At 42.4% G+C, this 25,602-nt stretch overlaps 3 protein-coding genes across 3 annotated transcripts; all 3 read left to right on the top strand.

Annotated features, from left to right (window-relative positions):
* Positions 1-532: 532 nt before the first annotated feature.
* On the top strand, positions 533-3,194 carry LOC139061607 (tubulin alpha-1B chain-like). The gene is made up of 4 exons (XM_070550416.1): positions 533-623; positions 1,495-1,717; positions 1,786-1,934; positions 2,033-3,194. The coding sequence occupies exons 1-4, from the start codon at positions 621-623 to the stop codon at positions 3,011-3,013; spliced, it is 1,356 nt and encodes a 451-aa protein (XP_070406517.1). The 5' UTR covers positions 533-620; the 3' UTR covers positions 3,014-3,194.
* An 11,280-nt stretch (positions 3,195-14,474) lies between these two features.
* Positions 14,475-17,135, top strand: LOC139069662 (tubulin alpha-1B chain-like). The gene is made up of 4 exons (XM_070550414.1): positions 14,475-14,562; positions 15,436-15,658; positions 15,727-15,875; positions 15,974-17,135. The coding sequence occupies exons 1-4, from the start codon at positions 14,560-14,562 to the stop codon at positions 16,952-16,954; spliced, it is 1,356 nt and encodes a 451-aa protein (XP_070406515.1). The 5' UTR covers positions 14,475-14,559; the 3' UTR covers positions 16,955-17,135.
* A 2,181-nt stretch (positions 17,136-19,316) lies between these two features.
* Positions 19,317-24,531, top strand: LOC139069665 (ELKS/Rab6-interacting/CAST family member 1-like). Its single transcript, XM_070550418.1, has 6 exons — positions 19,317-19,528; positions 22,232-22,392; positions 22,595-22,742; positions 22,863-22,958; positions 23,553-23,738; positions 24,148-24,531. Exons 2-6 carry the CDS (start codon positions 22,232-22,234, stop codon positions 24,283-24,285), a joined length of 729 nt encoding a protein of 242 aa, XP_070406519.1. The 5' UTR covers positions 19,317-19,528; the 3' UTR covers positions 24,286-24,531.
* The last annotated feature ends 1,071 nt before the right edge of the window (positions 24,532-25,602 follow it).

Here is a 25,602-nt window from a genome sequence, read left to right as displayed (position 1 = left end):
CTTGCGAAAAAAACAAAATACAACATTTTCCCATTTTAAAACAAAGTCTTTGCAGAGTTGTCCGATAATAAATCTGCTAAAGTCTCTCCAAAACGTTGTAGCATGTGAACAGATCCATAAGATGTGCTGAACGGTCTCAGGGTGGCATACATGGTACATAACCATAAAGTAAGCTACTCCCCACATTCGAGCGTTCCGTGATTTTTAACTCGACATGGCCGATTTCATTTTCTTTCCCCCGCCGCGGAGAATGCTGGGGGTTGTAGTTTGTTCCCCTCAAAGTCTTTCCTCTGTCGTAGCCTTTGTTGGTACCACAGTGGATCATGCGAAACTACACTGATCGGGTAAAGATGTTAACCTCAGATATACCTCAAAACATTTTGTATTTCATTATATAGACGTTATCCCTGATGGAAGAAAATATAAATATTAAAATCAACGTTTCAATTTTAATGTGTTTGCAGCCAGTGGTACAGTCCACCCTCTCTAAAGTTAATGGTACAATCCTCTGTATAAAAAAAGGCGCGCGAGGCGCGAGCGAGCGTTAATGTTTCTGGACGCCTGATTGTCGTCAGTTAGAAATTTATTTTAGCAGATTCCTTCTTAACTTTCGACCGAAAATGGTAAGAATCTTCATTAACTTTAGGAGTTTAAATGCCAAGTTTAGTTTTGTTTAGTAGAGGGATAAAAACTAAAATTTAACCCTCTGAGAGGCAGGTGATTTGCAACATTAAAACCTACCTACTAGTTACTCTACATACATATTTCATGAGCATTTTTTAACTCAGAAGTACGCCTGAAGGACATAGTTGTTTGTTCTTTTATCAAAACTTAATTTGAGCCTGAGAGGGTTAAATCATTTTTCCTGTTGAGAGCTTTTGGTTGACCACATGACAGAAAATACCTACCGAAGTCCGTTTTGACGGTTTTTAACGTTCTGTGTTCATTGGGATAGCTTGTCACTGCATATAACGTTTTTTTTAGCAGTTTAAAAGATATTTAGATTTTTGTCTAACTGCTCTTATCACATTATCTATCTGTCCGTTTAGCACATATCCCTAATTTTTTTTCAAGCGTAGATAGTTGGCATTAATTTACAATTTTTAATCATGTAAACTATTTTCCCTCTTAACTGCATATAACGTATTTTTTAGCAGTTTAAAATCTATTCAATTGTTGTCTAACCTCTCTTTCCCGCCCTTTGCATCATGTGATCTATCTGGCCGTTTAAAACATTTAGCTCATATCCCAGTTTTTCAAGCGTAGATAGTTGGCATAAATTTACAATTTTTAATCATGTGTTTCCCTCTTAACTGCATATAAGTTTTTTAGCAGTTTAAAAGCGATTTGGATTTTTGTCTTAACTGCTCCTTCCCACTCTTCGAGTCACGTGATCTATCTGGCCTAGCACATATCCCTATTTTTTTTCAAGCACAGGAAGTTAGCATGAATTTACAATTTTTAATCATGTAAACTATTTTCCCTCTTTCCCAGCGTGAGTGCATCTCCGTTCACGTTGGTCAGGCAGGGGTTCAAATAGGTAATGCTTGCTGGGAGCTTTACTGCTTGGAACATGGGATCCAGCCAGATGGGCAGATGCCTTCTGACAAACAGATTGGAGGTGGAGACAACTCTTATAACACTTTTTTTAGCGAGACTGGGTCTGGAAAACACATCCCTAGAGCGGTTTATGTGGACCTCGAGCCCACCGTTATTGGTAAGTATATTCTGTTCTGGAACACCCATTTCTGCAGTGGCAGATCTTAAATGGGTATTTCTCTTCAGATGAGGTGCGCACTGGAACATACCGCCAACTGTTCCACCCTGAACAGCTGATCACCGGAAAGGAGGATGCTGCTAACAACTATGCTCGTGGGCATTACACCATCGGGAAGGAGATAGTCGACCTGGTTTTAGACCGGATTCGCAAGTTGGTGAGCATACATTAAAACATGATAAATTTTCACCCATATAAGTTGACGTGTTTTTCCTGAAAAAGTGTAATTCATGGCTTTTGATTGTGTTTTCTCAGGCTGACCAATGCACAGGGCTTCAGGGTTTCTTGGTTTTCCACAGTTTCGGAGGAGGCACTGGTTCAGGTTTCACCTCCCTGCTGATGGAGCGTTTGTCCGTTGACTATGGCAAAAAGTCAAAGTTGGAGTTCTCAGTCTACCCAGCTCCTCAAGTGTCCACAGCTGTGGTGGAGCCCTACAATGCCATTTTGACCACTCACACCACCTTGGAGCACTCCGACTGTGCCTTCATGGTAGACAATGAAGCTATCTACGACATCTGCCGCCGAAACCTTGATATTGAGCGCCCCACCTACACCAACCTCAACAGGCTCATGAGCCAGATTGTGTCCTCTGTTACTGCCTCTCTTCGGTTTGATGGAGCCCTTAATGTTGATCTGACAGAGTTCCAAACTAACTTGGTGCCGTATCCACGTATCCACTTCCCCCTGGCCACCTATGCCCCGGTCATCTCTGCTGAGAAGGCTTACCACGAGCAGCTCACAGTGGCTGAGATCACAAATGCCTGTTTTGAGCCAGGCAATCAGATGGTGAAATGCGACCCTCGGCATGGTAAGTACATGGCCTGCTGCCTGCTGTATCGTGGAGACGTAGTTCCCAAAGATGTCAATGCTGCCATTGCCACCATCAAGACCAAGCGCGCTATCCACTTTGTGGACTGGTGTCCCACTGGTTTCAAGGTTGGCATCAACTACCGGCCCCCCACTGTGGTCCCTGGAGGAGACCTGGCCAATGTGCAAAGGGCAGTGTGCATGCTGAGCAACACCACCGCCATTGCTGAGGCCTGGGCTCGACTTGACCACAAGTTCGACCTTATGTATGCGAAACGCGCATTCGTACACTGGTATGTGGGTGAAGGCATGGAAGAAGGGGAATTTTCTGAGGCCCGAGAGGACATGGCTGCACTGGAAAAAGATTATGAGGAGGTGGGAGTTGACTCCCTTGATGGGTACGATGAGGAAGAGGGTGAAGAGTATTAGATTTGCCTGTTTTGGCCAGGACCTCCCTAGCCTGTTTAAGTGCTATTAGACTTACCTGTTTAAGTGCTATGACTTACCTGTTTAGACTTACCTGTTTTAAGTGCTCCTTAGTGTTATTAGACTTACCTGTTTAAGTGCTCCTTAGTGTTATTAGACTTACCTGTTTAAGTGCTATTAGACTTACCTGTTGTAAGTGCTCCTTAGTGTTATTAGACTTACCTGTTTAAGTGCTATTAGACTTACCTGTTTTAAGTGCTCCTTAGTGCTATTAGACTTACCTGTTTTAAGTGCTCCTTAGTGCTTTTAGACTTACCTGTTTAGACTTACCTGTTTTAAGTGCTCCTTAGTGCTTTTAGACTTACCTGTTTAAGTGCTCCTTAGTGCTATTAGACTTGCCTGTTTAGACTTACCTGTTTAACTGCTCCTTAGTGCTATTAAACTTACCTGTTTAAGTGCTCCTTAAAGTGTTTGGTTCCTAGTAAAATAAAAGTCTCAACTCTTTGTTTTTATTATTGCACCTACATCAGCTGTAGTCATTTGAGCCGAGTGCATGTGTTCACCAACATTTTTATTGCAATAGGTTTCAGAAGATGCCCACACACTAATGAGTGTCTACTGTAATGAATTGGATTTTTAATTATCTAAAGCTGAAGCCAAAAATGGAACTGTTATATGTATCTTGCTAAACCTGAATGGTGAAATGTGCTAGATGACTGAATTTGGACTGGTAATGGTGAAAAGTTTTAAAACATCCATGCTGTGGTCAGAAAGCAAACTGACGGAGCTAAAAATCTTTATTTCTGTTTGGACACTAAAGAATGACTAGACTAGATCATTAAACTTTGCATAATTTTGATTTTATCTGTGAAATGGCGCCACCTACAGGCGTCTCGTTGTATAAAGACTGATGGTAGCTAATAAATCGCGGATTTTTTATCTAATTTTTAAAGTAGGAGATTTTAGAGACCGAATTAAAACAAAATGGCTCTGTTAAAATCAGGAAAAACGTCTTTTACTTCTTGGTGTGCTCCACGGCTCATCTTCCGTTCACTCCTAAACTATGATGACGTCAAATTCATTCCCAGAATGCCTAGTAAAAATATCTAAAAATAAGATAAATAATAAAAATAGATAAATAATAAAAATAAGATTCCAGCAGAAAACGGTCTCACCGCCCTCAAATGCCATATGCATGTTTGTGTGTTAGGGATCATACATCTAAATTTGCAGTTATTTACAGATACATAAATAAACATTTAAAATGTAAAAGATGCATTTAAATATAAGTATTTAATTTTGTTTCTAGTTGGAGAGGGAGCTGGAGGTGTGTGAGAAGGAGAGCGGGGAGCTGCAGGAATATGCCAACTTGGTTCTCCAGCAGATTTCGGACTACTGCCCAGATATCCTGGAACAGGTAGTCAACGCCCTGGAGGAGTCGTGCTGACAAATCTGACCTCCAGCACAACCAGGCGGAGCCCTGAACCCCGACTACCTCCACTCAAAGGAAGGGAGATGCTGGGGTGTGGTTCCATTTCCTCCTCTGCCTCCTCATATAACCCCAAAACTAATTCAAGACTCACAAGTGCTTTTCTGTCCTAAATCTCTTTTTTAAGGGAAGTCAATCCTAATGGTTACATTATGGCAAATGGGAGAATGGCTAAAGCACACGGACATAAAATCATCTTAATGAACTTTGAAGAAACAATTTTCTCTGCAGTTTTGTTTGGAGAAAAAAAATCTGTCCGGCAAAAGAAGCAAACTTCTACAAAGTCTAGAAGTCTTTGCTCTGCAGAGGTTCACCCAGACGAGGCACTTTTACCTTCAAGTCAAAATCACGACATGGGACAAGAAAGCACTTTTAGCCTTTTAGCTGTGGGGAGCTGCTACATCTGGAGGGAGCTGGAAAAGCGTGGAGCCGTGCAGATGTTTTGAGTCAGTTTCACTGATCGTAGTAACGCTGCCTACATGTTTTCACCTAATGAGCACAACATGAATTATTTCAGCGTAGCTCCGATTAGCTCAGGTACGTTTTTGAGCTGACAGCGACTGGTTCATCGGCTTCAGAGGAGGATCAACCCATGTTCTCGAGAAGAGAGGAGTAAAGGAAAAAAATTGTATTATTTCTAGATGGTTTTGCACACAACGTTCAATTGTTTATGATGTATGCAATGTTTCTTTGGAGAACGTTCTCGTGGCCTTGGAGCATGCATGGAGATCAGTACTGGACCTAATACAGGGATGTTTATTTCTCTGTAATCCTGGTGCTATGGCATGATGTAAGAACTTTAAGTGATCTTCACCCAAAGTTTCTACTGGAGTCACTTAAAGCCCGTTTAATCTTTAATTTCATTGATTAAATACAAAAAGAAATCCCCTTTTCTTGTATTTTCAGATGCCTCTGTTGTTTTTTTTAATAATCAGGGCTTAGGTTTTTTAATTACTAAGTGCATTGACATTAAAAGAAAAGTCACTTTCCAGCAGATTTTGACTTTACAGATCAGTTTGTAAATAACATGCTATTTAACACGTGCAGTAACTGAACAAAGGTAGTTATTTGGAAGGTGTTGTGCTTCTTAACATAAAAATCTGAAAAGTTACAAGCAGTGCAGTTGTCCTTTGTGTCCAGTTTTGTCTTCTGGACAAAATGTACGTGTGTGATGGTAACTGCCATAACTCGCAGAAAGTCTATGTTCTATGGAGATATTTAAATAAATATGATCTACTATAAAAGTTTACTGTATCGATATGCATTGAATGTTTGCACAGAGTATTGGAAGAGCGAGTTGCTCTGATCAAAGCGAGTCCTCAGCAGAAATTGAGGGAAGAGGCATAAAAGAAAAAGTGTCAAAACATTGTGTGAATTAGACGTTTCAAACCGTGACTATGTGATGGAAGAGTACTTTTGTCCTTTTTAAAGGTATTTTCACCAATTGGTGATTTTTATGTTATCTGGAGAATGCTAGTTGTTTCTTTGTCAGTGATGTTTTTTTTTCTTTAGCCTGATGGATAAAAATAAGTCCCCATCTGCTGTTGTGAGAGAAAAAATTACTAGTATAGATCTAAAAATACAGTTTTAAAGCAAACTGCACACACAGGGTGTCAGATGAAGAACCAAAGACACAGCTGGTGTTGAGATGTTTTGTTTCCCTTTAGCTCCTCGCAGCTCCAGAGAAGATGTGTTTTACTCCCCGTTACGTTGGCCTGTGTCCCGTCCTGTCTTAATGTCTCATCATCTCTTCTCAACTATTGGAGAGCACAGAGCTGATAAAGGGGCTTCAGTCAAGTTTGTTCTACGATTCTATTTTGTTTTAAATTAAAGTACTGCCGTCTGTCTGTTCATGTCTAAAATCAAACTTAAAAAAAACATGTTACTTATTTGGATTTTGTATGTATGTATGTAAATAAATAAATTATAAGCCTTGTTTTCTTGTGAAGTGTTCCTTTTAAATTAGCTAAATTATACCTTTTTTTTCATTACTTAAATTCTTCACCTGATGAGGTGTTACTACTGCAAAAGTAACACACACCAGACTGAAGCATGCAGAAGAAAACCACAAAAGGATGTGGCTCGGGGAGCAGCTGATGAAGACGACGGCAAGGAATTCGTATTTCGACTGAGGGATGAGGAAATCCAGACGAATAGCCGGGTTACAGGGTTGATGGTGGATACAGGAGCAACATCACATATCACCAACTTGGACAACTTCCAGAGATTCGATGAGGACTTCAAGCCTAAAACCCATCACATCGAGCTGGCTGATGGAACGAGATGCAAGGGCGTAGCAGAGAAAAGAGGAGAAGCTGTGGTTACTCTGACAGACAGCAGAGGACGACGACACCGAGCAGTGCTTAAGCATGCGCTGTACATCCCATCTTATCCACAGGACATCTTTTCAGTGAAGACAGCCACTAGTAACGGTGCAACAATTTTCTTTAAACAGGGCGAAGACGTGCTAAAATGTGCTGACTGAACCAGATTCCCCATCATAGAGCATAACTGACTGTACTATGCAGGGGTGTCAAACATGCGGCCCGCGGGCCGGATCCGGCCCACGAGATGGTTGTGTAAACTTTATTTTCATACTTTACAATGTAGAGTTAAAATAAACTTATCTTTGTGAGCAAGTTTTCTCTGTAATGAGTATAAATAAAACAAAGCTGCGCTCAAGGCTCACACAAGAACTTGAATCACATCCTGAAGTTGGCCGCTACTCAGGATGTGACTTCTGATGTTGATGTGCTGGTGAAAGCTAAAAGATGTAAAGTAAAACGAGTCAAATATACTTTAAGTGCTGCATGGAACTGATCTAGCCATGTTATCTGTAAGCTCTAAGGAATGTTTTTTTTAATTTATTGATTTATTTATTTCAAATTTTCAAGTACACGTCAGGTGTTGTACTTGTACTACACTGTCCTCATGCTCCAGCCTTGTTTTATACTGATTGTATTAAAACAAAGAAAACAATCTGAAGTTGTTTTTAATTTACCGGTCCGGCCCACTTGGGACTAGATTTCCCTCAGTGTGGCCCCTGAGCTAAAATGAGTTTGACACCCCTGATCTACAGACTGTGAGTAATGATCAATGTAACGCCTTGTACGGCATACAAACTTGGCATGAAATCATGGGTCATTGTAATTATGATGATTTAAGGAGACTACAAAACGTTGTTGATGGGATGAATATCAAAGAAATGAACGACAAACAAAAAGATCAATGTGAAACATGTATTAAGAGGAAATTCATTCAAATGAGAAATAGAAAACCAGATGCTAAGGCTAAAGCAGTATTAGAGCTGGTCCATACAGATTTAGCTGGACCAATTTGCCCTGAGACTAAGGAAGGCTACAGGTATGCCCTATCATTCACTGATGATTATTCAGGAGCTGTTTTTATATATTTCTTAAAACAGAAGAGTGACACTGTAAAAGCTACTGAGAAGTTCATAGCAGACACAGCTCTATACGGCAAGGTTTTATGCATAAGATCAGATAACAGCACAGAGTTCACAGGACAGGGCTACCAAATGGTGTTGACTAAAAATGGGACAAGACACGAAACTTCAGCCCCATATTCGCCTCATCAGAATGGCACAGCAGAAAGAAGCTGGCAGACTCTTTTTGACATGGCGAGATGCATGCTGATAGATAGTAATTTGCCTAAAACTTTGTGGGTTTATGCTGTGCAGGCAGCAGTTATAACAAGAAACAGGTGCTTTAACAACCGCACCGGTCAGACCCCCTACCAAACGATTCGTGGTAAACGACCCGATCTATCTAGAATGCATAAGTTCGGTAGCAAGTGCTATTCATACAAACAGGTGAAGGGTAAACTAGATTCGAGATGTGAGGAGGGACTTTTTGTAGGATAGGACAAAAACAGCCCTGCCTACCTGGTTTACTATCCACAAACAGGACAGGTGCAAAAGCACAGGTTAGTGAGATTCAGTACAAAAAATGGAATAGAGCAGGAAACGCAAACAAACATGGTACCAGCAGATGAGGATGAGTTAGACATATACCCCAAAACCAGAAAAGGAGTGGCTGAGACTGCAGAAATGGAATTAAAACAGGAGCCAGTCACCAAACCAGAGGACAGCAGTCAGATTAGCCCTAGCCTTGATACAGAGCAAGCTGCAGCCCGTTACCCCACTAAAAGACCAAGCTATCTGCAGGATTATGTGACAGAGGAGGAGTCTGACGATCAAGCTTCGATAAACGTAGATTACTGTTACAGACTTCTATGTAATGTACCCTTAACATATGAGGAAGCTGTACACTCACAAAACGCTCAGGAATGGAAAGATAAAATGGAGGAAGAGATGTCATCCTTAAGAGAAAATGACAAATTCACTCTAAAGATCCTGCCTGAGGGCAAGAAAACAGTGGGAGGTAAATGGGTCTATGCATTAAAGAGGGATACAGAGGGAAAAGAGAAATTCATGGCAAGATACGTAGCTAAAGGATTTACTCAAAAGAAGGCCATAGACTACAGGGTTTCCCTTACATAGGCGTAGCCGTGGCGACCCGCCACGGCTGAAATCCCACCGCCACGCTTCAAGATCCCAAGTTTTTGGTTTTTTTGCGCTGTTTCCTGAAGAAGCAGCGGGAACTACTATGTTGTCGCTTGTGATCACAGCCGGCGGGCAGCAAGGAGGAGCAGGCAGGGCAAGGTGAAGTTACAGCATAAGTTACTGAGTTTAAAATTAGAAAGGTAGCAGTGGATATAATGCTTTGTGGTTTACATGTTTCAATAGCATTAAGATAAATGAGTGTTGACGATCTTGACAGGGTTTCCTCCAGTGCTTATTAGGCCAGGTTCTCCTCCCCCCACCAGGCTAAGCATCACTTATTCATGTAAAATTCATTTATTTTTTCGTGTCTGACTTTAACCACATCTAATACTGTATTACGGCGTGAGCGCAACAGTGACAACTTAAGATCGATGTGTGAGCAGCCTGAGAGGTCAGGTGTTTTCATCTGAACCCTTAAAACCTCCAGCAGGCTACGCTGCACTATTGACGTGTTAGCTCGCGGTGCTGACAACTTAGCGACGTGACATGTCTTGGAGAAAGCGTAAAAACACGTTGGATGCTTCTTCTGAAGCGGGAAAATAACACCTCTTCTTAAGCAGAGCATGACGTCGCCTCGGCTCGTTCACGGCCGAGCTGGACAGAGCTCGATAACATTGACCCACCACAGCCACTGGGTCGTTGGAGCTGTCCCGTGACTGCCTGATGGAAAACCAGCGGGTTTCATCAGACTCATCAGATTTCCTAGGGGAAACACTGGACTATGAGGAAACATTCTCACCAACCGCAAACCTAACAAGCATACGAGTGTTAATGCAAAAAGCAGCCCAAGAAAGCCTGAGTCTACATCAAATGGATGTGAAAAGTGCTTACTAACATGCACCGATAGATCTAGAGATATACCTAGAACAGTGGTTCCCAAACTTATTTAGCCGCGCACCCCCTTCTATGTCCCGACCATGTTGACGCACCCCCCAGCCCCACATCAGGGCATGGCGCCAATATATATATATATCAGACGTCATGCTAAACCAGGGGTCGGCAACCTGTTCCCATCAAAGAGCCATTATTACCCGTTTCCCACAGTAAAGAAACACCGCAGCAGCCGCGGCGTTGTGGGCAGGGCCTACCCTCAGACAGCCGAGCGCTGCTCACAACAGGTGACAGCAGCCGGTACCGGTCGCTCGTGTACGTCAAAGCTATCTTTCATAAGAAGATAATCAATAAAACGATTTATATAAAGTGGATCCAGAAGTTGTAGCCCGTCTCTGCCTACAATATTTAGATATTTTTCACCCTGTTGGTGGTTTTACTGAGCAGGTGCCACTTTTGTCATATGTTTCTTTTTAAAACATGTTTAGACTGCTCTGTCACGTTTGATTGTTGTAATTAAACTTTGTTGGTGGGGAAGGTCAGAAAAGGATCCGATCATTTTATTTTCCCCTCATTTACAGCGACGGAAATAACGATGCAGTGTGCCTGGCTCTGGTGTTAATCAAGTTAAATTTTATCTCTTTGCGACGATTTTCACAAGAAAACAAAACAGTTAAAAGCAGGGCTTGTGTTGACCAGATAGTTCCCGTATTTGGCCATTTATTTTGACGGAGAAAGAATAGAAAGTATTACCCCGACGCATGCAGACGAACTGACACTTTATTCGTTATGCACATCGCAGATGTAGCTAAATCACTCAAGAAAAGATTTCCTTCTGAACATCTGAGCTGGACACCGCTCAGCGCAGCTCACTGTCAGCGCATACATAAGGTGCACAGCGAGCTGAAGATGTGGAGAGGGGCTTGGAGCGCATCGCAGAACCAGAGCACATGCGGGAAGATTCCTTCTACTGAAGCGAGAGTTTTCCAAACCCGGTCTCTCAGAGAGACTTGTCACTTAGAAAATGCTCCCTGATGAAGAAACTTTGGCTGAATTGTGCTTGTTCCTGTCTCCAATGTGGCGTCTGAGGAGAGTCCCAGAATCTCACATCGTCTTCAGCTCAGAAAGCGCCTATATGATTACGCACAAGCGTGACGCGTCAACCCAGTCTCACAGTCAGACCGGGTTGGACCTGTTCAGGTTTATGCAGACAATCTTTACATTTAGAATTGGCTTACAGATGTAAAATTAATTCAGTAAAATATAAAGCATTTTATTTAAATATCCATTCATTATTTTACAAGCACAGAGAGCCGCATCAGATGGATGGAAGAGCTGCATGCAGCTCCAGAGCCGCGGATTGCCGACCCCTGAGCTAGGGCATGTGCGGAGGACACACACACACACACACACAAGCAAAATATACTTGTTTTCAATTACGTTTATTGGGCCCACTTACATTTTCTTAGGCCCACCCACAAATTAGTTTCTGGCTACGCTAATGGTGACTTTTGACAGACTTCTCTGAGCTCCGCAGCCATTATACTTTTCACCTTGCGCACCCCCTAGCGGCAGCTCGCGCACCCCCGGGGGTGCGCGCACCGCACTTTGGGAATCCCTGACCTAGAACAACCCAAAGGTTATGAAGAAAGGTCAGAAGGTGACAACATGGTGTTGAAATTAAACAAGTCAATATATGGTCTCAAACAAGCTGGTAGAAACTGGAATCACACATTGCATGATTTCTTATGTAACAATAACTTTGTACAGAATCCTGTAGACAGTTGTGTGTATACCAGACAATCAAAAAATGACAAAATCATACTCATCATATGGGTGGATGATCTGATTATTGCAGCCACAGATGAGAAAGTATTAAAAGAGATCAAAGAAACCTTAACTTCAAGATTCAAAATGAAAGACTTGGGACAACTGAACTATTTTCTAGGCATTGAATTTAAGCTGGACAAAGACTATATTAAGATGTAACAAACAAGATATGTAGAAAGTATTCTAGAAAGGTATGACATGCAGAACTGCAAGTCTAGATCTACTCATTGTGAACAGAAACTTGACTACAATGGTGACGCTAAAAAAATGGACAATGTGAAGAAATATCGGGAAGCTGTCGGCAGTTTTATTTACTTAGCTACATGTACCAGACCTGATTTAAGTTTTGTCGTAAGTAAACTGTCACAGTATTTTGCAGAACCTACAGAGCAGCAGTGGGTCACAGTCAAACACGTGCTAAGATACCTGAAAAGTACCTCCAGTAAGGGATTGTGCTACAGGAAAAGCGAGGATGAGAAACTTGGAATACATGCATATGGTGATGCAGACTGGGCTACTGATGTAAATGATCATCGCAGCACATAAGGTTATTGTGTAAGTCTCTCTAAAAATGGACCAGTAGTTTCATGGAAAACAAGAAAACAATCCACTGTCGCACTATCAACATGTGAGGCCGAATACATAGCACTAGCGGCCACTGTGCAGGAGTGTTTGTATCTGATGCATTTTCTAAGGTATCTTGATGGATGTGTATACTCTTGTACACAGGTGTATGAGGATAACCAAGGGACAATTGCAATAGCTAACAATCCCGTACAAAGACAACGATGTAAACACATCGATATACGGTATCATTTTGTGAGATCAACCGTAAGGGATGGATTATTATGTCTGAGCTATTGTCCAACTGACCAAATGGTTGCAGATGTCATGACAAAACCTGTTACAACCTGCAAGCTTGTCAAGTTTAACCATTTTATGTTTGGATCCGATTATTAATGTTTCTCAGAGACAATGGGACAACAAAACCTCAGAACAAGTGGGAGTGTTGAGTATTATGTTCTGATGTTAGGTGTATATGAGGTTTGTTCTTGTTATGGGCCAGGAAGTGACGCATGTGTGTTACCCTTTGACCTGTGACATGAGTAAATAAAAGCGAGCTTCTGGCAAAGATGGGTGTGTGAGCGGTACCCAGATGGAAAGGACTGGCCATCTGACGCCGAGCTCTAAAACGGTGAATCTTGAGTCCGTGTGAGTTTTCATGAGTTAACCTCCATAGCTGCAACAGACTTACGTCTTGATTCCGTTGTGTGGAAGACATCGGCTAACACATGTCTTTAAAATACTAAAAGGTGGGAAAGTAAGTGGTGCCAGTTAAAAAAACACGGATTAAAAATAAGCTCTTCACTATTATTTAAAAAACACAGAATCAATATTTGTTACCTTAAAATGTGTAGTGCAGAAAAACATATGACAGCTTTTAATTCTACGACTTTATGTTGTTGGATTTACAGATTAAGTCAAAAACTTAAGTAAACAAAGGACCCCCAGTGAAGGATAGAGTTTAGCCTACAGACGGCTAAAAGCTACCAGCTAACTGCATTGGAGGCTATTTAAAAAAAAACTGAAATATTTGATAAAACTAAATTTTTACAGCTGTAATCACTCTATTACTGGCTACACTTACCTTTAGCAAGAGCTACTGTCGAATTTTCAGTGTCAATTGTATACAAAATTCCTTCATAGCGGATCTCGGCCTTTGAGATTAGGCTAATTTTGCTGCCAATGTAGGCGTCCCTCCGCCGCTCATGTTTACCCGCTACTTTTACCAACGTACTTGCTTCCACAAAATGTATTTACTGTTAAACAAGCGATTGAATATTTAGCTTTAAAAAACGCGAGGTTTACGGCTACATAACCATAAAGTTTTTTTTTCAAAACTTTATTGAACAAGGTTATAAGTATACAAACAAATTGCATACAAAATTGAACACAGAAGATGAAATATGCCAGGGGGTGCACTACAGAAATGTTACACACATCCAAATAAATGGTGGTGCAAATAGTTATAGTTTTTAAAGCTTTTTTGTTTAGTGATCCACTAATCAATTTTATGTAAGATAGAGTGTGACTATAATAGTGCTTGAAATTAGGTTTTTGGTTACTATACTTGCATTTGTGGAGATAGAATTTAGCTAGAATAATTAACAAATTTATAACAAAGTATACATCTTCCTTTCTGTGCTTGCGAAAAAAACAAAATACATTTTCCCATTTTAAAACAAAGTCTTTGAAGAGTTGTCCGATAATAAATCTGCTAAAGTCTCTCCAAAACGTTGTAGCATGTGAACAGATCCATAAGAGGTGCTGAACGGTCTCAGGGTGGCATACATGGTACATAACCATAAAGTAAGCTACTCCCCACATTCGAGCGTTCCGTGATTTTTAACTCGACATGGCCGATTTCATTTTCTTTCCCCCGCCGCGCAGAATGCTGGGGGTTGTAGTTTGTTCCCCTCAAAGTCTTTCCTCTGTCGTAGCCTTTGTTGGTACCACAGTGGATCATGCGAAACTACACTGATCGGATAAAGATGTTAACCTCAGATATACCTCAAAACATTTTGTATTTCATTATATAGACGTTATCCCTGATGGAAGAAAATATAAATATTAAAATCAACGTTTCAATTTTAATGTGCTTGCAGCCAGTGGTACAGTCCACCCTCTCTAAAGTTAATGGTACAATCCTCTGTATAAAAAAAGGCGCGCGAGGCGCGAGCGAGCGTTAATGTTTCTGGACGCCTGATTGTCGTCAGTTAGAAATTTATTTTAGCAGATTCCTTTCGACCGAAAATGGTAAGAATCTTCATTAACTTTAGGAGTTTAAATGCCAAGTTTAGTTTTGTTTAGTAGAAGGATAAAAACTAAAATTTAACCCTCTGAGAGGCAGGTGATTTGCAACATTAAAACCTACCTACTAGTTACTCTACATACATATTTCATGAGCATTTTTTAACTCAGAAGTACGCCTGAAGGACATAGTTGTTTGTTCTTTTATCAAAACTTAATTTGAGCCTGAGAGGGTTAAATCATTTTTCCTGTTGAGAGCTTTTGGTTGACCACATGACAGAAAATACCTACCGAAGTCCGTTTTTGACGGTTTTTAACGTTCTGTGTTCATTGGGATAGCTTGTCACTGCATATAACGTTTTTTTTAGCAGTTTAAAAGATATTTAGATTTTTGTCTAACCGCTCTTATCACATTATCTATCTGTCCGTTTAGCACATATCCCTAATTTTTTTTTCAAGCGTAGATAGTTGGCATGAATTTACAATTTTTAATCATGTAAACTATTTTCCCTCTTAACTGCATATAACGTATTTTTTAGCAGTTTAAAATCTATTCAATTGTTGTATAACCTCTCTTTCCCGCCCTTTGCATCATGTGATCTATCTGGCCGTTTAAAACATTTAGCTCATATCCCAGTTTTTCAAGCGTAGATAGTTGGCATAAATTTACAATTTTTAATCATGTGTTTCCCTCTTAACTGCATATAAGTTTTTTAGCAGTTTAAAAGCGATTTGGATTTTTGTCTTAACTGCTCCTTCCCACTCTTCGAGTCACGTGATCTATCTGGCCTAGCACATATCCCTATTTTTTTTCAAGCACAGGAAGTTAGCATGAATTTACAATTTTTAATCATGTAAACTATTTTCCCTCTTTCCCAGCGTGAGTGCATCTCTGTTCACGTTGGTCAGGCAGGGGTTCAAATAGGTAATGCTTGCTGGGAGCTTTACTGCTTGGAACATGGGATCCAGCCAGATGGGCAGATGCCTTCTGACAAACAGATTGGAGGTGGAGACAACTCTTATAACACTTTTTTTAGCGAGACTGGGTCTGGAAAACACGTTCCTAGAGCGGTTTATGTGGACCTCGAGCCCACCGTTATTGGTAAGTATATTCTGTTCTGGAACACCCATTTCTGCAGTGGCAGATCTTAAATGGGTATTTCTCTTCAGATGAGGTGCGCACTGGAACATACCGCCAACTGTTCCACCCTGAACAGCTGATCACCGGAAAGGAGGATGCTGCTAACAACTATGCTCGTGGGCATTACACCATCGGGAAGGAGATAGTCGACCTGGTTTTAGACCGGATTCGCAAGTTGGTGAGCATACATTAAAACATGATAAATTTTCACCCATATAAGTTGACGTGTTTTTCCTGAAAAAGTGTAATTCATGGCTTTTGATTGTGTTTTCTCAGGCTGACCAATGCACAGGGCTTCAGGGTTTCTTGGTTTTCCACAGTTTCGGAGGAGGCACTGGTTCAGGTTTCACCTCCCTGCTGATGGAGCGTTTGTCCGTTGACTATGGCAAAAAGTCAAAGTTGGAGTTCTCAGTCTACCCAGCTCCTCAAGTGTCCACAGCTGTGGTGGAGCCCTACAATGCCATTTTGACCACTCACACCACCTTGGAGCACTCCGACTGTGCCTTCATGGTAGACAATGAAGCTATCTACGACATCTGCCGCCGAAACCTTGATATTGAGCGCCCCACCTACACCAACCTCAACAGGCTCATGAGCCAGATTGTGTCCTCTGTTACTGCCTCTCTTCGGTTTGATGGAGCCCTTAATGTTGATCTGACAGAGTTCCAAACTAACTTGGTGCCGTATCCACGTATCCACTTCCCCCTGGCCACCTATGCCCCGGTCATCTCTGCTGAGAAGGCTTACCACGAGCAGCTCACAGTGGCTGAGATCACAAATGCCTGTTTTGAGCCAGGCAATCAGATGGTGAAATGCGACCCTCGGCATGGTAAGTACATGGCCTGCTGCCTGCTGTATCGTGGAGACGTAGTTCCCAAAGATGTCAATGCTGCCATTGCCACCATCAAGACCAAGCGCGCTATCCACTTTGTGGACTGGTGTCCCACTGGTTTCAAGGTTGGCATCAACTACCGGCCCCCCACTGTGGTCCCTGGAGGAGACCTGGCCAAGGTGCAAAGGGCAGTGTGCATGCTGAGCAACACCACCGCCATTGCTGAGGCCTGGGCTCGACTTGACCACAAGTTCGACCTTATGTATGCGAAACGCGCATTCGTACACTGGTATGTGGGTGAAGGCATGGAAGAAGGGGAATTTTCTGAGGCCCGAGAGGACATGGCTGCACTGGAAAAAGATTATGAGGAGGTGGGAGTTGACTCCCTTGATGGGTACGATGAGGAAGAGGGTGAAGAGTATTAGATTTGCCTGTTTTGGCCAGGACCTCCCTAGCCTGTTTAAGTGCTATTAGACTTACCTGTTTAAGTGCTATGACTTACCTGTTTAGACTTACCTGTTTTAAGTGCTCCTTAGTGTTATTAGACTTACCTGTTTAAGTGCTCCTTAGTGTTATTAGACTTACCTGTTTAAGTGCTATTAGACTTACCTGTTTTAAGTGCTCCTTAGTGCTTTTAGACTTACCTGTTTAGACTTACCTGTTTTAAGTGCTCCTTAGTGCTTTTAGACTTACCTGTTTAAGTGCTCCTTAGTGCTATTAGACTTGCCTGTTTAGACTTACCTGTTTAACTGCTCCTTAGTGCTTTTAGACTTACCTGTTTTAAGTGCTCCTTAGTGCTATTAGACTTGCCTGTTTAGACTTACCTGTTTAAGTGCTCCTTAGTGCTATTAGACTTGCCTGTTTAGACTTACCTGTTTAACTGCTCCTTAGTGCTATTAGACTTACCTGTTTTAAGTGCTCCTTAGTGCTTTTAGACTTACCTGTTTAGACTTACCTGTTTTAAGTGCTCCTTAGTGCTTTTAGACTTACCTGTTTAAGTGCTCCTTAGTGCTATTAGACTTGCCTGTTTAGACTTACCTGTTTAACTGCTCCTTAGTGCTATTAAACTTACCTGTTTAAGTGCTCCTTAAAGTGTTTGGTTCCTAGTAAAATAAAAGTCTCAACTCTTTGTTTTTATTATTGCACCTACATCAGCTGTAGTCATTTGAGCCGAGTGCATGTGTTCACCAACATTTTTATTGCAATAGGTTTCAGAAGATGCCCACACACTAATGAGTGTCTACTGTAATGAATTGGATTTTTAATTATCTAAAGCTGAAGCCAAAAATGGAACTGTTATATGTATCTTGCTAAACCTGAATGGTGAAATGTGCTAGATGACTGAATTTGGACTGGTAATGGTGAAAAGTTTTAAAACATCCATGCTGTGGTCAGAAAGCAAACTGACGGAGCTAAAAATCTTTATTTCTGTTTGGACACTAAAGAATGACTAGACTAGATCATTAAACTTTGCATAATTTTGATATTATCTGTGAAATGGCGCCACCTACAGGCGTCTCGTTGTATAAAGACTGATGGTAGCTAATAAATCGCGGATTTTTAATCTAATTTTTACAGTAGGAGATTTTAGAGACCGAATTAAAACAAAATGGCTCTGTTAAAATCAGGAAAAACGTCTTTTACTTCTTGGTGTGCTCCACGGCTCATCTTCCGTTCACTCCTAAACTATGATGACGTCAAATTCATTCCCAGAATGCCTAGTAACACGCAGGCGCACAGAGTGGTGAGGTATAAGGCAGCTCTGTGATCAGATGGCGGGCGACTCAGACCCCCTGGAAGATATGCTCTTTTCAGAGGTGGATGAAAAAGCTGTCAGCGACCTCGTGGGCTCGTTAGTCATAGCTTACTGGACAAAGCAGCTCAGCAGGTAAAGCTGACGGTAACGGAGGCGCTGGCTCTGCGGACCCGGCTAACCATCACTTAGGAAAACCGCCACCAGCTCCAGTGAGCACCACAACAACAAGGACAGCTTAATAAACCTGAGATGCGCCAGGAAATGAACTCCAAAGACGCTAGTCCGGATAAAACTGTCACAGCTCCTTCACCGGGCTCTGCTGCTTCTTTTGGAGAGCCTCCCACCACTTCAGCGAACGTCGCTAGCAGCGGTTCTCAATCACATGGAGCATCCGTCACAGCAGTGACCGCGTCTGGTGGGTCAACTTTGGCATCACCGCCACACGACCGCATCCAGCCGCAGCCCGAAGGCTGCCCCAGGTGAGACGTCTGTGGAGAAAAACACGCCGAGGAAACGCACAGCGGCACCGAGGAGGAGCGCTTCGGCTCGGCTAAAGAGTTTGAACGGCGCAGCTATAAAGACGAGGCGGAATAGCAACACGGCGGTGGGCGAGAACGTCAGCTCGGCGGATACAACTCCATCAAACTCCACCAGACCGGTCACATAGTATCCAGTATAGCCCAGAACGGCAACGGGACCACGGTCTCGGCCCTGGCCCAGCAGGAGGCTCATCCGGGAGCCACCATCTCCTCTGCTTCCCAGGAGGAGCACAGCAAATCCACCACGGATACTGGGTCTTCCAGCGCAGACGACTGTCAGTCCAAAATTGTAATGTCCAGCCAGTCCGGTAGTGTTAGCTCGGTGATAAACTCTGTGTCCTCGGCTTCCCCTGCTGCTGTCACACCAGCAACAACCTCAACAGCAGCTCCAACCACCACCACTACTACCACTACCACCGTGAGCCCGCCTCTGATCCCTGCCTCAACACCTGCCACATGTGTGGCTGGTTTGGCAACCACGTCAGCATGTGGACCATCTCAGACCATATCTGTCACCACCACCATCAGCATGGTCAGACCCACAGCCCCCTCTCCCACAGCTGTTACAGCCACCTCTGCACAGACTCAACCCCGTCCTGGACTTGCAGTGCCTCAAAGGATTGTAGCCCGGCCCCAGCTGATTGTCAGACCTTCCCAGCAGCAGGCTACCATTCAGCTGCCCCCTGGCTTTACCATCCCAGCTGGTAAGGTTTGCAGGAAGGGTAGGAACACAGTGAGGAGGTGCTGGTTCCACACATGTAATAATAACAAAGTGAGATGCTCCTGGTTCTGATGGCTGGTGTAGGGTTTGTGGTCTAGAAGCCCTCCAGATGTTTTGATTTTTTATTAAATGTATAAATATTTATGGCCTGTCTATTCAGCGCTGTAAGTTTTATCCTGACAGGCCTCATGAAAAGTAATTTCTACTTTTCTGGTGGATCAGATTTTCTGCATAAATTAATTGATTTTCACCAAAAGATTTGATCAGATTAGTTACAGAAACTGATAAATGCAGCAGTAAACTGACTTGTGTTAGATTTGTGCCTTCTCTAACTGCTCAGACTAAGTTCAAGATTTTCATCCATTCATTGAAGAGTTTGGAGTCGTGTCGGGTATCTCCTGGGATAGTTTGTTAGTTCATCAGAGACACACGAGACCAGTTCTTGCTTATGTTTATGTTTATTCATTTAGCAGACGCTTTTATCCAAAGCGACTTACAATTTATAACCTATAGGGCGTGTTGTGATCTGTGGGGTAAACCGGAGTACCCGGAGGAAACCCACGCATGCATGGGGAGAACATGCAACTCCACGCAGAAAGGCTGCAGCCGAGTTTCGAACCTGCAACCTTCGTGCTGGGAGGCAACAGTGCTAACCACTTCGCCACCATGCTGCCCACACTCTTGCTCACACTCTTGCCAACAAGTCAAAGTAAGATTTATATTTAAGAACAAATCTACATTTTGTGGAGATAAAACGTCAACTTTGCAGAATAGTCGGTGGTAGAGCTTACTGTTGCTGTCAGCCAATCAGAGGAGAGATTCCCAAATATCAGAAAATAAGACTCCAAAACCTGCCGTCTGAAGCTCAGCTGTGATGTGGGTAAATGCTGGTCCCTGGAAATGGTGCACCAGTATCCCCCCCCCCCCCCCCCCCCCCCCTCGGCAAATGTATGGATTTGCACCACACCTTTTAATACTCAACATCTTTGTTTGTAACTATCTCGTCTAAAATGGTGGGTGGGCTGTAGAGCTACATTTTTTTTAGTACATTTGGGATTTTTTTTTTCTGTTTTTACTTTGAAAATTAAATTTCTCGTCTTCTAAATGGAAAGTGGTTGCACAGGACAAAGGCGTATCCTTTTCCTGGCCCTTATACTGCTGCATCATTAAACTACGATAACCTTGGTTGCTCCTCTTGTGCAGAATATTGAAAATGAGCAGGTGATAACTGTGGACGGTGGTTAGAAGGGAATCTGTGCTGCCCTTGAATGCAGCTCCGAGTCATCTGACCTCACTAATAATGGCTTGGTCCAAGTAACAGAAGATGCAGCTAACCTGAATTTATGTCATTTCATCATGACCCGACCGTGCTTCTGTAATAAAGGTCATCTTGCCGGCCCAGCTCATAATGAAAGCAGTGGTCATGTTCCTGCAACCTAGACACCTGGAATGTTGTTTACAATGCAGAGAGTAGTTTGATTATTAGTTTGTCAGGTAGATTCATATAAAAAGGAAACTTTTTCAGATGATTGACAAAAATAAATTAAACATATCAGGGATTCTAGAATTCAAACCCACATTTACCTTGTTGTTGTTGGACATAGGAAGGCAGCTTGGGGATATCCGATATTAATCTCACTGTAATGTCCGATAACCAATCTTTGCCAATACCCATCTACTAAGATTAATGCTTCTAGAATCAGCAGATTTTGTATAGAATGAAAATGATTAAAGCTGAATTTTCATTATTTACACACACCACACACATTTAAGCTCTGTTCATTGAGCTCCACTGGCTACCGCTAGTAGCACGCATCAAATTCAAATTGCTGACACTATTATACAAAGTCCGAGATGGTACGGCTCCCATCTACCTGAATCCTCTTGCAAAGGCTTACGTCTCGGCCCGGCCGCTCCGGTCATCACAGGATCGTCGGCTAGCAGCGCCTACACCACGCTCAGGACAATCCAGAGTGTTCTCATGCATCGTTCCACAAATGTGGAATGTCCTACCAAGCACTACCAGAACTGCGGCTTCCTTTTCAATTTTCAAGAAACTCCTGAAGACCCTGCTCTTCAGAGAGCATCTTCTAAACTAGCACCCTCCCTGCACCCGTCCCCCCTCTCTACTGTCCACTCCTTGTTCCCTCCTCTCCATGATTGATGTCAAGTTGTTGTTATTGTTGTTAGCCTCAAGGGCAACATGCCAATTATCACTTGTAAGCCGCTTTGGACAAATGCGTCTGCTAAATACATAAACATAAGCTAGTCATAGGACTAAATGCAGTCACACGTAGCTGCCCTCCAACAGGCTGTGAGATTCACGCTCAGACTGCATGTTTTTGTAAAGTGTTTGTGTTGTTTCCGGCCCACGTAAATGTCACAGGAGGATTTTTAACCTGCTGTTTGCTTGTCAAATAATCACCATAAAGGGTTTCTTCCATATGTCGATTAGCCACGTGCTATCGCTAGACTACATAGCCCCATTTACACATCTTTTTGTGCTTTTGTGCCCTTTAAAAACAAATAACAGGTATTAAAATCTGTTTTTCTTTAAAGGTGTCCCTCTTTTAATTAGAAGCATCATTTATTGAAATTAAGTGACACTTTCACTGATTTTTATTTTTCATTTTTTTGATACCTAGAACTAGTTATTACCGAGATAATGGTTTGTGTGTGTTTAAAGATGGAGGAGCTGCTGGGTGCCATGGAGAAGGTGAAGCAGGAGCTGGAGTCCATGAGGGCCAAGCTGGCGTCGACCCAACAGTCTCTGTGTGAGAAGGAAGCCCACCTCACAACGCTGCGAGCTGAGCGCAGGAAACACCTGGAGGAGGTGCTGGAGATGAAGTAAGACACACACACACACACACACACACACACACACACACACACACACAGCAGGGTGGATTATCGATTGCTCCCTTAATCTTGTAAAATGTCGTCCAATCTGGCGTTCCCCAGCTGGCATGCTGCTGCTGAGCCATAAATAATAAATGATGCTTGAACTATTTACTCGTGTGTTTAATGTTGTTCCGTCTCCATCCAACAGGCAGGAGGCGCTTTTGGCCGCCATCAGCGAGAAGGACGCTAACATCGCCCTGCTAGAGCTGTCGTCCTCCAAGAAGAAGAAGACTCAGGAAGAGGTGTCTCAGCTGAAGAGAGAGAAGGACAGACTGGTTCAGCAGCTAAAGCAGCAGGTTTGTATTCACAAAGGGATTATGGGATTATGGGTAGTCCCACCAGGACTGCATGTGTTTATGAACAGACCAGTTCAATGAAGATTGAGCAGGGAAACCTTCCAATGTTTCATTTTTCAGACTCAGAACAGAATGAAGCTGATGGCAGACAACTATGAAGACGACCACCTGAGGACGGCACCTGACCAGACCAATCACAAACCCTCTCCAGATCAGGTGGGTCAGCGTGCCTGCATGCCTCCAAAATGATATTTAGAGGAAGTAAAAGTTCTTGCATGAGAGCTTTCCTTTAGTGTAGTTTAAAAACTAACCAGATTTTCCTTCCTACCGCTGCGTCTGCCTCACCTTGTGGCTAACAGGATGATGAGGAGGGTATTTGGGCGTAGCCGGCCTTTTGCTCTCCCCCTCTCTCTCAAAGCCACTTTGTTCACAAGGGTGAGCTCGTACAAAAGAAGAAAACCTGTCCCATTCGTCACTGGCATGTTTACGTGCGCTGTATTCATCTGTGGTTGCCTTCATTCATGTGTTATTTGGGTGGGATTGTGTTTGTTTTGCATGAATGAACCAAGTTTCCTGACCTCGTGGTATCTTAGCTTTGCATGCTGATGCTTTAAAACTAATTCAAAGTTAAATAACAGTTTTGATCAGCAGAAAGAGTCGGATGATTGGTGCATGCTGATGGTGAAGATGTGTTTTCATTATATTCAATCTGGACCAAAGCTCGTCTGTTGTTCAACACTGGGAGAAAAAGATTTAACTTCTCTTTTTTTGGTCCTGTTTCTCATCTCTCTCTCACTTGGGACTCAGCAGATGATCCCCCCTCTTCTAGCCTTGTCCCAGACCCGCAGTAAGCTCAAACTCTACATCGCCCACCTGACAGACCTCTGCCACGACCGAGACCCCAGCATCCTCAGCATGCTCACGCCACCCTCTCACTATCACCACGGCGACCCTGAAGACTGGGAGGAGGACCTTCAGAAGATGACAGTCGAACAGGTAGCAAAGAAACTCCCACATTATGTGTGTGAATAAAAACTAAAATTTCACTAGAGTGTAAACAACAGGGTGGTAAGATTATTAAAAAGAGTTCTATTAGAAGATTAAATTTTGTTTTTTATTCTCTTTAAATATTTTCATGTTAGGTCGTGTCTGAGGTTGGGTTCTGCATAAACAACTACAAGATAAACTGTTTCGCTTGTGAATGAGTTGCAGCCCAGTTTATTAAGCTAAAAAATATCTAAAAATAAGATTCCAGCAGAAAACGGTCTCACCGCCCACAAATGCCATATGCATGTTTGTGTGTTAGGGATCATACATCTAAATTTGCAGTTATTTACAGATACATAAATAAACATTTAAAATGTAAAAGATGCATTTAAATATAAGTATTTAATTTTGTTTCTAGTTGGAGAGGGAGCTGGAGGTGTGTGAGAAGGAGAGCGGGGAGCTGCTGGAATATGCCAACTTGGTTCTCCAGCAGATTTCGGACTACTGCCCAGATATCCTGGAACAGGTAGTCAACGCCCTGGAGGAGTCGTGCTGACAAATCTGACCTCCAGCACAACCAGGCGGAGCCCTGAACCCCGACTACCTCCACTCAAAGGAAGGAGATGCTGGGGTGTGGTTCCATTTCCTCCTCTGCCTCCTCATATAACCCCAAAACTAATTCAAGACTCACAAGTGCTTTTCTGTCCTAAATCTCTTTTTTAAGGGAAGTCAATCCTAATGGTTACATTATGGCAAATGGGAGAATGGCTAAAGCACACGGACATAAAATCATCTTAATGAACTTTGAAGAAACAATTTTCTCTGCAGTTTTGTTTGGATAAAAAAAATCTGTCCGGCAAAAGAAGCAAACTTCTACAAAGTCTAGAAGTCTTTGCTCTGCAGAGGTTCACCCAGACGAGGCACTTTTACCTTCAAGTCAAAATCACGACATGGGACAAGAAAGCACTTTTAGCCTTTTAGCGGTGGGGAGCTGCTACATCTGGAGGGAGCTGGAAAAGCGTGGAGCCGTGCAGATGTTTTGAGTCAGTTTCACTGATCGTAGTAACGCTGCCTACATGTTTTCACCTAATGAGCACAACATGAATTATTTCAGCGTAGCTCCGATTAGCTCAGGTACGTTTTTGAGCTGACAGCGACTGGTTCATCGGCTTCAGAGGAGGATCAACCCATGTTCTCGAGAAGAGAGGAGTAAAGGAAAAAAATTGTATTATTTCTAGATGGTTTTGCACACAACGTTCAATTGTTTATGATGTATGCAATGTTTCTTTGGAGAACGTTCTCGTGGCCTTGGAGCATGCATGGAGATCAGTACTGGACCTAATACAGGGATGTTTATTTCTCTGTAATCCTGGTGCTATGGCATGATGTAAGAACTTTAAGTGATCTTCACCCAAAGTTTCTACTGGAGTCATTTAAAGCCCGTTTAATCTTTAATTTCATTGATTAAATACAAAAAGAAATCCCCTTTTCTTGTATTTTCAGATGCCTCTGTTGTTTTTTTTAATAATCAGGGCTTAGGTTTTTTAATTACTAAGTGCATTGACATTAAAAGAAAAGTCACTTTCCAGCAGATTTTGACTTTACAGATCAGTTTGTAAATAACATGCTATTTAACACGTGCAGTAACTGAACAAAGGTAGTTATTTGGAAGGTGTTGTGCATTCTTAACATAAAAATCTGAAAAGTTACAAGCAGTGCAGTTGTCCTTTGTGTCCAATTTTGTCTTCTGGACAAAATGTACGTGTGTGATGGTAACTGCCATAACTCGCAGAAAGTCTATGTTCTATGGAGATATTTAAATAAATATGATCTACTATAAAAGTTTACTGTATCGATATGCATTGAATGTTTG

This window comes from Nothobranchius furzeri, chromosome 4, assembly GCF_043380555.1.
Source record: "Nothobranchius furzeri strain GRZ-AD chromosome 4, NfurGRZ-RIMD1, whole genome shotgun sequence".
NCBI lineage: Eukaryota > Metazoa > Chordata > Actinopteri > Cyprinodontiformes > Nothobranchiidae > Nothobranchius > Nothobranchius furzeri.
Note: the sequence above shows the minus strand (reverse complement) of the source record. Positions and strands in the feature narration are given on the sequence as shown.

Coding starts and splice junctions, on each gene's coding strand:
- LOC139069662 (XM_070550414.1), top strand. Junction 15,659..15,726: donor CCTCGAGCCCACCGTTATTG/GTAAGTATATTC, acceptor ATTTCTCTTCAG/ATGAGGTGCGCACTGGAACA. Junction 15,876..15,973: donor TAGACCGGATTCGCAAGTTG/GTGAGCATACAT, acceptor GTGTTTTCTCAG/GCTGACCAATGCACAGGGCT.
- LOC139061607 (XM_070550416.1), top strand. Junction 1,718..1,785: donor CCTCGAGCCCACCGTTATTG/GTAAGTATATTC, acceptor ATTTCTCTTCAG/ATGAGGTGCGCACTGGAACA. Junction 1,935..2,032: donor TAGACCGGATTCGCAAGTTG/GTGAGCATACAT, acceptor GTGTTTTCTCAG/GCTGACCAATGCACAGGGCT.
- LOC139069665 (XM_070550418.1), top strand. CDS start 22,232: ATGGAGGAGCTGCTGGGTGCCATGGAGAAGGTGAAGCAGGAGCTGGAG. Junction 22,393..22,594: donor GAGGAGGTGCTGGAGATGAA/GTAAGACACACA, acceptor TCCATCCAACAG/GCAGGAGGCGCTTTTGGCCG. Junction 22,959..23,552: donor ACAAACCCTCTCCAGATCAG/GTGGGTCAGCGT, acceptor GGGACTCAGCAG/ATGATCCCCCCTCTTCTAGC.